Source organism: Lipotes vexillifer, unplaced genomic scaffold (genome assembly GCF_000442215.2).
Source record: "Lipotes vexillifer unplaced genomic scaffold, Lipotes_vexillifer_v1.1 scaffold814, whole genome shotgun sequence".
NCBI lineage: Eukaryota > Metazoa > Chordata > Mammalia > Artiodactyla > Lipotidae > Lipotes > Lipotes vexillifer.
Genome location: NW_006784081.1, coordinates 621,953 through 632,313, shown reverse-complemented (window position 1 = coordinate 632,313; position 10,361 = coordinate 621,953). Strand labels below are relative to the sequence as shown.

Here is a 10,361-nt window from a genome sequence, read left to right as displayed (position 1 = left end):
TGGAGGTTCCTTAAAAAACTAAAAATAGAACTACCATGTGACCCAGTAATCCCACTCCTGGGCATATATCCAGAGAAAAACATAATCTGAAATCAAACATGCACCCCAATTGTTCACTGCAGCACTATTTACCATAGCCAGGACATGGAAGCAACCTAAATGTCCATCGACAGAGGAATGGATAAAGATGTACAGCAAACTCCTGGGGCTGCCTTGAGGATGTCGTGACCGCCCCTCAGCCCCGAGATGCCGTCAGGGCACAGCCCACAGCTCTCCTGCCTGAGGCGTACACAGGCAGGATCCGGCCTCTCCCCTCCCCTCCCCTCCCAGATTTTATGTGGGCAACCTGCTGCAACTGGTTCTGCCTGGATGGACAGCCTGAGGCAGCGTCACCGCCCCATGAAGCCAGGTCGCAGGTTTATTCTATCCCTGGGTACAGCTCCTTCCCTTCCCCCACGGTCTCGGAACCAAGCTGCAAGGCCTGTGGGGCGCACTTCACAGGCATGGCCAGGAAGGCCAATGGCCATGTGTCTCAGGACCAAGAGGAACCCGTCTACCTGGAGAGCACAGCCAGAGCACCTACTGAGGGTGGACGCAGACCGTCGACTCAGAGGATAGCTGAGGCTGGAGGGCCTCTCTGTCTGACCTGACCGACCGGAGGACGTTGAAGGTCTAACTGTGCGGCATCTCAAAGAGATCCTGGCTCACAACTTCATCAACTACAAGGGCTGCTGTGAGAAGTGGGAGCCGATGGAGGGTGAGGTGGCTGTACAAGGGTCAGAAGGGACTCCAGCAGCTGGTGTTGGTGCTGAAGACCAAAACAGGGGAGCAGGGGAGCAGTGCCATCCAGCCTGGAGGAGAATCTGTGTCGGATCTGCATGGACTCGCCCATCGACTGGGTTCTGCTGCAGTGCAGCCACATGGTCACCTGTACCAAGTGTGGCAAGCGCATGAACCAGTGTCCCATCTGCCGGCAGTACGTGATCTGAGCCGTGCATGTCTTCTGATCCTGAGGGCTTCTACTGGCTTCTTCAGTGCTTTACAGGGACATAGCTCGAGATGTCTGGGCCCACGGTTAGCCAGCTTACAGAGGGGCAGGCTAACAAGAAAATCTGCAGTGTTCCTAAGACCAGGGCAAGCAAAGATGCTGTGTCACCTCTGGGCACGCCTGTCTTGCTTCAGAGGTGCACCCTGTGTCTGGCAGAGGCCGAGGCCAGTGGGAACTGGTACAGATCACACAGGCAAGTCCCTGTTTCAATGCTCTTGGGGTGATGATGGTAACTGATGAAGAGAGGACTTTCTGGAATTTGGACCATATCTTCCTCCCTTCCTCTGAGAACCTAAACAGTTTCACCCTTCCTCCTGTAGCCCACCCATCCCCCTGAGCTGCGTGCCTCTGTTTCACCCACCAGAAGTCCTGGTAGGAATGGCTGTCTTCTTCCCCAGCACATCTGGATTCATTTCTGGTCCCTCCAGCTTTCTGGGCTTTAACCAACCTTTGCTAAAGTCTGTTGCTGCATTACCTAAAATCCATGTGCTTCCTCAGACCAAAAAGGTGTCAGCTTACGAGACCAGTAGGGATCCTCCTTAGGACAGAATTTGGACCGGTAAACTCATTTCTGGTGAGAAATGAAACACAAATGCTACTGAAAAAAACCTGAAGTCGTTAAGAGTTGCTTCCTTAAGTGCTGGGATTGGAAGCCATCAGTCTCCTGACCTGCCCTTGGCAGTCAGCAAAGCATCCGGCTTTCAAACTGCTGGGAAATTCCAGCCTTTGTGCAAGAGATGGTGCATGGATCATCTCTGCTTCTTCTCTTGGGGCCTGACTTTGTGCCATCCTTAATTTTAGCTTATGAGAAAAAGGAAAGCGTTGGGTGGAAGTAATGGCTTTCTGCTTGGCTTGACTTCTCCAACAAACAGCCTTAAACCACTTTCCCCTGAGCATGAGGTCCCTCCTTCCCACAGAGGTTTTAAACATGGTCTCACTGAAGGCACAGAGACTTAGGCAAAGAGCCTCACTCTTCTCTAGCCAGACTTCTTATGAAGTTCCTGGAGACTGAGTATGTAAGACACAGCACCTAAGAGGTATCAGAAGGTACTGAATGAGGCTGGATTCAGCCCTTGAGCAGACAGCTAGAAGTCTTAGTCCCCCAGGTTGGTGGGGACTCCCTACTCCCATTTCCTTTCTCAGCCTACTGATTTCGGGTCAGGAAGAAGCATTCTCTAAGCCTTTTAGGAAGGGCCAGACAATGAGTAGGTGATGTTTTTGAGCCCTCCTAGGTAGGGTCTTTTCACCACTAGAAGAGCTTAAGTTTGCTGGAGAAGCTTAGCCAGGCACAAACATACATACTATGTACTATCAGAAAAGCTGTATGTGCCCCCATTACCACTGGGTGAGCTATGCAAGCCCTTAAACACCTGAGAGCCTTGGCAGTCACCCCCGCCCCTTGCAGCCAAGATCTCTCAGACTAGAAGAACCAAATCATGACTTTGGAAAGCAGTGGGAAACCTCTAAGGGGACCTGTTTATTGGTACAGACATGCTTAATGCTTTCTCTCCAACAACCACTAATCCCTTTCGGGGGGAGTGAAATAATTTTATAAAGTGGTTGTCAGCTGAACACTGGATCATTTACCTTGACATTATCCCAAGTCCTGGACGATTTGATTCTTGGCTACAGCCTTTGTAGAAACTAGGGGAATCAAGAGATTTCCCTGTAAAGACAGCATCTTTCACCTTTCTGCTGGACAGTAAATACTACAGTTTACAGTGACTACCAGTTTAACAAAGGATTCAGCTACTCAATTCCTCTGTGAAACAGGTCTACATATATGCAGCTCAGTTACAACCTAGCAATAACTTCAGGGCAGAAGTTGGCTGTCTCCCCACTTAAAACCTGCTTTCTCTGCTGAAGGCCTTACCTCTCCCTACCTCCCAACTTCCCTCTTAGACATGAGTTAATAATATCTTGATGGTTGGTCTGTAACCTCAGTAAGAATTAGAACTGATGTCATTTTACTCATTTTGGAGAAAGAACTTGCCTTGAAGTCTTCTAACCTCTTTTGGTGAAGGTTTCCATTTAGGAAAAAAAGGTGCCCCTGCCTTTTTTGTATCTTATTACTACACCAAATAAAAGTTGGGAATTCTAAGATCCCAATTCAGTTACTATCTAACCTAGGTAGAAAACTTGACTTTTATCCTTGAATGCTCTCTCCTGCCCGTCATGGAGCCTTGGTCTTAATTATGATGGAAACATCTAATTCTTCCATTATTCCATGGCTTTTGCTGTGATTGTTCTGAGATTTCAGTTGAGACTTGTTCTAAAAGACATGGACAGCTCACTGGTTCATAATACATTGGAATAGCTGGATCCAAACTAGTAAGAATAAGCTGTACAGGAATTAGTGCTCAATATATATTGTATAAATTTGTTGAAATCTTTAAAAAAAAAAAGTACATATATACAATGGAATATTACTCAGCCATAAAAAAAGAATGAAATAATATCATTTGCAGCAACATGGATGGACCTAGAGACTGTCATACTGAGTGAAGTAAGTCAGACAGAGAAAGACAAATATCATATGATATCGCTTACATGCAGAATCTTTAAAAAAATGGTACAAATGAACTTATTTACAAAACAGAAACAGAGTCACAGATGTAGAAAACAAACTTATGGTTACCAGGGTGGGAAGTGGCAGGGGGTGGGGGAGAGATAAATTGGGAGATTGGGATTGACATATACGCATTACTATATATAAAATAGATAATAAGGACCTACTGTATAGCACACGGAGCTCTCCTCAATACTATGTAATGACCTATATGGAAAAAGAACCTCAAAAAGGGTGGATGTATGTATAACTGATTGCTGTACAGCAGAAACTAACACAACATTGCAAATCAACTATACTACAATAAAAATTTAAAATAAATAAATAAATAAAGTTAAGGGGGGGAAAAAGAAAAAGAAACCAGAGTTCCACATGGGCCAGTTGTGGGTCACACTTTAATAGCCACTCTGAGGCATCAGGTAGGACACCCAGGAACCACGAGATTCACATTGCAGTGGGAAAATGGAGGTCAGTGGTTTAAAGTGGGGAAGTAAGTCATCCCCTTACTGTGAAAACATGAATACATCAGAAAACAGCAGCAAGTAAGCCAAGCAGAAACTCCTCTCTGCACCCTGGGCACTGCTGTCCCAGGGCAGCCACTCCTCCCCTGAGCTCATGAGGGCTATGGTGGGGAGAGGGAGCTGCCAATGCCATCGTGGGGCTGAAGCGGTGGAGATGTGCTACGCTGGCATAAAATGGTATTGGGGCTCCCCCAGCTGGCACCCCTGAGCACAGAGGTACACCTTGGAGGGCTCAGGTGGGTGTCAGCAGTGCATGTGCCTCCACTCGCAGACACCGCCACTCCACCTGGCCCCAAGAGATTCCCACCCTGAGACATGCCCCCAAGCCAACATGGTAAGACCATTCCCAGAGCCCACTTGCCCCTTCAGCCACCCCACACACTGAGAAGCCTCCTTTCCAGGCCTGACCAAGCAGGCTCAGAGGGGTGCGGACAGCCCAGAGGCATCCTGGAGCATCCTGCCCTTGGCTGATGGATGAACTACCTCTAGATCTATATGGTTCGGAATCTCATCCAGGGCCTGGTGGAAGCTGGTCCTCTGCTCAGCACAGAGGCAGGCGTAGGACTCACTTCTACCCACCCTCAGTCCTCAGGAGGGCTCCTGATGCTCCAGCCACAAAGCCAGCACGAGAGGACAGCCAGCCTCAGCATAGGACCCTCCACAGGAAGCATGATGGGCTGGGAACACCTGGGCTGCAGCAGCATGCCCCACCATGCCTGCAGCTCTGGGATGCCCACATATACTTGGGGACCCTCCAAGGGGTTATTCTTTCAACTGGGCCACCCTAGGAAGGGGGGGCTGGCCTACAGGGTGCAGCAGATAAACAGAGGCCTTGTATAGAACTGCAGGGACATCCAGGGCTACTTAGTGGATGTGGGCCACCAGTCTGGCACAGATGCAGTTAAGGCCACAAGGCCACTCTCAGAGGTTCTGATGTGGAGAGGACCCTTGATTTTCTCGGACCGCAACAGAGCCAGACCCACGTCCCCCAGGCCTGCCCTGTACTTGCCGGCTACCTGCCCCGACTTGGTGAGCACAGAGGCGCCAGGGACAATGCTGCCCACAGGGAGGGGGCCTGAGAGCTGTACTGGGAAGAGGCGCTTTCGGATGACACCCATGTGGTGGGTGCGAGCCGTCAGCTCCTGGCCAATGTAGCAGCCCTTGGTGAAGCTGATACCATTCATGAAGGCCAGGTTAGACTCCAGCGGCAGGGCTACTCCTGGGGGCAGGTCGTGGACCCCCTCGGGAACGCCTGTAGAGGTAGGGAGAGGCTTGGTGAGATCTAAGGTGTCCTCCAGAGCTGGGGGCTCAACCAAGAGTGGCCAGGGGTACTGGCCTGTAGGAGTCCCACCACCTGACCCGCCACAATCCTCTGGGTCCCTCCTAGAACCCCTTCGTGTCCCTCCCCATCCTCCAGGTCCCTACTCCAGCCCCGCACTCTGGTCCCTGGGTGAGCACTTTGGCCTGGCCCTCAACACTACCTACTAAAGAAGAAGACCCTACCCCTGACCCCGGATCTCTGCTCTCTCCCCTGGCTCCTCCCAGTGCCTGGGCTCACCACACAGTTTCCCCAGGGCTGTGTGTCACACCCCTCCGGTCCCTTCCCATCCCACCCTGTCCTTCCCCCGCCCCCATCCAGCACCACCCCTCTACCCCCAACCCTTCCCCAGGTCCAACCCCATGTCCATACCTTGCTGGTACCGGTGTCGGTGATAATCCTGGAGGTCCCCAAGACGGCCCCCGAGCACCAGGGCTGAGCCCTCATCCTGGGAGAGGAGCCGCCAGCCCATGCGAGCAGTCCGGGGATCACGGGTGAGGATGGTGGTGCACTCGGCCTTCTCCTGCAGCAGCACAGCCCTGCCGGCCTCCTCAGGGGCACAGGGCAGCACGGCCCACACCCGCAGCTCGGGGCATGGCTCCACGGTGACCTTCCGCCGGATCTTGTGCAGCACCAGGTGCCTCTGCAGTGCATCCAGCACTGAGCTGTCACACTCCAGGAGGAAAGTGGGCTGCTCATGGGAGCCCTCAGGGAGCCTGCGGGGAGAGGAAGGGGTGCATGGGGGCGGGCAGGGCACACCGTGGGAAGTGCGTGGAGTCAGGCCGTGGCCATACATGGCTGTGCCTCCCAAGTGCACCTCGGACCACCTAGTAAAGCTGCACAGCACAGCCATGTGCTGGAGACCTCATGGCCACCACCCCTCCCCGCCCAGGGAGGAAACCCCAGGAAACAGTCTGGCAGGTGGAGGAGACGGCTGGCCCAACAGGTGGGAAGCAGGGCCCTGGGACCACAGTGGTGTCCGGTGCGCAAGGTGAGGCGGAAAGGCACAGACGGCCACACTGAAGTCCAGGATTTGTCTCCTCCAGCCCTGAGAAGCCACTGAGAAGCCAAGGGTCCTAAGGCAGGGCACACAATGGATTTCAGGAGGGATGTGGGCAGGCAGGAAGAGCTGGGAGGACAGCAGACAGCTGACGCAGGTGAGATGCATGGTGAGGCCACACCCTGCCCATGTCAACCTCCCACCTCCCCTAGGGAAGCTCCGCAACCTGATCAGGGCGCCAGAACCATCCTAACCCTCACTTCAGGCAGCCCACATCCACTGGAATGACCCCAGATCCTGTTGTCATTGACGGATGGATGATGGGGCCCTTACAGACAGATAAGCATAGAGGAGAGACCAGTGCACCATCAGACATGGTGGAGGGGCCCTAAGTGGAGACATCCAGGACCCAGAGTACATGGCTGGAGTCCTGGTTATAGATGTGGCTTGAGCAAGGACCCACAGCTGGGTGGGAGCTGAGACACAGAAGCGGGCAAGACCTTCCAGGAGCACGTATAAGACAGAAAGGTCATCAGCTGGTACCCAAGACCCCTCGTCCAGAACCCATCAGCTGTGCCCCCAACTCCCTCCCCAGGCAGGAAAGGGTTAAGTGCTGCCCTGGAGCAGCCAGTCACCCCCCCCCCCAGGAAAGAGCTACAGAGGCTTGCTTGGTGGGTTCACCTTACAGCACAAACCCTGTCATGTCCATGCATATAACTATCAGCCACGGGTCCAATAAGGACAGGGACAACCATGTGGAACACAGCAGGCTGTAGCGGCAAGTCAGGTTAGCACCTCACCTTCCAAACAATCCTCAAAGAAGGTCAAAACTGAGATCAGCTGAGGGGTGGGAAAAGGATCATTTACGGATGGAATTAAAATGCCAGAAAAAAACAGAAAAGTTCAAAGGCGCTGCCTCAGATAACCACATGGAAAGAAGTTCAAAGTCACTTATGAAACAAAGGCAAATTAAAACCACGATGAGATACCACAGCACAACTATCAGAAATAAGAACATCCAAGGCAGTGAGGATGCAGAGAAGCTGGATCATTCAGCCTTGCTGGTGGGAACGTAAATGGAACAGACATTCTGGAAAATGGTTTGCAGTCCTTTATAAAACTAAACATGCAACTACCACACAACCCAGCCATTGTACTCCTGGGTATTTATCCCAGAAAACACCCCAAGTGTTCACACAAAACCTGTGCATGAACATTAGAGGCAGTTTTATTCTTAACAGCCAAGAAATGAAACCAAAATATCCTTCAGTTGGTGAATGGTTAAACAAACTGTGGTATGGAATCCTACTCAGCAGGAAAAAGGAATGGACTACTGAGAAGCCAAAGGGCATCAGGGTGAGTGAAACCCAATCTCAGAAGACTCTGTTTGTACGATATTCCTGAAATGACATGATCATAAAGATGGAGAGTGAGCAGGGCTGAGGGGATGGGAAGGGCAGTATGCCCACAGAGGGCAGAAGGGAGCCGGATGGTAATGGAGCAGCTCTGTCTTGACCGAGGTTACACAGGTCTACATGTGTAATCAAATCAGAGCTGCACGCATGAGAGCACGTGGAAATCTGGGAGAACCTGAGGGTGCCCTGCGGCTGGTCCATGTCCGTCCCAATTGTGACCCTGGACTATAGGAGGCAAGATGATGCTACTGCAGGAACTGAGTGAAGGGTATATGGGACATCCCTGTTCATTCTTTTGTGGCTTACTGTAAATCTATAATTATTTCGAAATAAAAAGTTAAAAAGAAAGAAGATAAAGGAGCTGCCTCTGGAGAAGATTGGTCCATGCCGGTGAGAAGGAAGACAGCAGTCAGTCAATTTTCATCAAAAGCCTTTTAATGTTATTAGGTTTTTTAACCATGTGCAGGTACATTTTTATTTTTTAAATCTCCGATAAAGGAAGCAGACAGAAACAGTATGAAATACTGGCAAGGGAAGGAACTGGCCATGGGTGGACAGAATGTGAGGTTGTAGGGGATAGTAAACCTCGGAGGCAAGAGGGAGAGATGAGGGTAAAGTCATACCCAAGGAGGGAGGAGGCCCAGCATGGGGAGGGCCCTAAGAAGGGCTGATGAAGGGACCACCAGGATGCCGGGGTAGACAGGCCCCAGGCTGATGCCCCCATCTCACTCATGGGGCGGATGTTCCACGGGGTTCAAGACAAATTGGGTGGGGCAGGGCCAGGTTCTGGGCTCAGACACTTTCTGAGCTACCTGTGCAAATGGCCATGTGCCATTCAGCCCCTCAGGACCAACAAAGCTGCAATGCACCCCTGCTCCCCACCACCCCAAATCAGACTGTCTGCTGCCCCTGCTGCAGTTGAGTAACGGGGGACAGGTCAGAAGAAGAAGGGGTAAAGTAGGGTGAGCCTATGCTCAGGGCAGCTTTCTTGGCTGACATGGCCAATGTGTGGGCTGGAGCACTCTCTGTGGGGCCATCCTGGGCACTGCTGAGCACTGAGAGCACCCCTGGGCCCAGGCCACTAGATGCAAGGAGCATCCATGCCTGAATGACAACCACAAATATCCCCAGACATCGCCAAGTGCCCCTGAGTAGAGCTGCCAGATAAAACACAGGATGTCCAGTCAAATTTCAATTTCAGAAAACAGTGTAATGTCTTTAGTATATGTATTTCCCAAACACTGCATAGGTCACCTCCTAAAAAGTCACCCGTGTCTGTTTGAAATTTAGCTGGGCAACCCACAATTTTATTTGCTAAGCCTGGAAGCCCCTCCTAGGGGCACAACCGCAGCAGCAGGAAAAGGAAGGTCGAGGGGCACCTGCAGCCTCCCCAGCCGGCCTGGCGGGCAGGACCTGGATATAGCATGTGGTGGCAGTGCAATCCCAGGTGTCAATCCTCACCCACCCTCCTGCCCAGGACGCAGGCTGTGTGAAAACCCAAAAAGGGAGTGTCAAGCCCACCTAACTCCTCATCCAGAACGCCCAGAGTGCCCTCCTCCAGCAGCCCAATGCCCTGCACAGTACCTGACACCCCAGTACCCACCACCCCCATAAACACAGAGACCTCACACCTCGAGTGCAGCCCTGGACCCAGCTCTGCCCAGGGCCAGGGTCTTCACACATAAACAGATCCCCTCAGGGGCACTGCAGGTACCAGGTCATGAGGCATGGGCAGGCATGGGGCACAAGGGGGCTAGCAGGTAAGGGACACACAGGTGCACAGAGACCAGACCCAAATGCCTGTCAAGGAGTGGCGGCACTCACCAGGGGCCTTGGACTCCTGCAGGACTGTACATGGAGGACCCTGTCAGGCTGGCATACTCCAAGTCGCCTAGGGGAACAGCCTACAGTGTGCCCATGGGGGACTGAGTACATGGAGCCCTATACGCTCCCCACAAGGCAGGAAGCGGACAATCCAGGGGCCCACAGATCATGGCCACAGCAGGAGGGCAGAAGAGACGTGGGTTAAACGGAGGCTCAGTGGGGTTGCCATAGGAACCATGAGGTCCTGGGCAGAGATGCACTAGCCCCACGGCCCACCTTCCCTCTGCTGGGTACACACATACCAGGAACCTGCCGAGACCAGACTCAGCATGGAGCCAGCTGAGATGAGCACCAGGGGAACCAGGAATGGAGAGAAACAAGGGAGCAGTGGACCCTCCGAATCCTCACCAGGCAACCCTGGCAGGATGGCCCCCAGAGACACCCCCCAGAAACCCGTAGACAGAGACCTCAGTGTGTCCCACAAAAGCCAGAGCAGCCCAGGACCAAAACCTGGAGCATCTCCTCTGCAGCCAGCACTTAAGGCCTCCATCATGAAGACAGAGGCCCAGGAAACAAACACATGGTCAGAATGAGGAAAGACTTTCAAAACACAAAGCCTCGGGCTTCCCTGGTGGCGCAGTGGTTGAGAGTCTGCCTGCCGATGCA

The 10,361-nt window shown here is 52.5% G+C and overlaps 1 protein-coding gene and 1 pseudogene across 1 annotated transcript in view; one reads left to right on the top strand and one right to left on the bottom strand.

Moving 5' to 3' along the window:
* The first annotated feature begins 503 nt into the window (after nucleotides 1–503).
* LOC103070099 (E3 ubiquitin-protein ligase rififylin pseudogene) lies at nucleotides 504–1,007 on the top strand (annotated as a pseudogene).
* A 3,991-nt stretch (nucleotides 1,008–4,998) lies between these two features.
* The window catches only part of IBA57 (iron-sulfur cluster assembly factor IBA57), a 9,219-nt gene continuing 3,856 nt past the window's right edge, over nucleotides 4,999–10,361 (bottom strand). The window contains exons 2-3 of the mRNA XM_007456498.1: nucleotides 5,829–6,172; nucleotides 4,999–5,390 (exon numbers count right to left, since the gene is read on the bottom strand). Coding sequence (XP_007456560.1) covers nucleotides 4,999–5,390; nucleotides 5,829–6,172 — 736 coding nt within the window. The remainder of the gene's footprint in view (nucleotides 5,391–5,828; nucleotides 6,173–10,361) is intronic.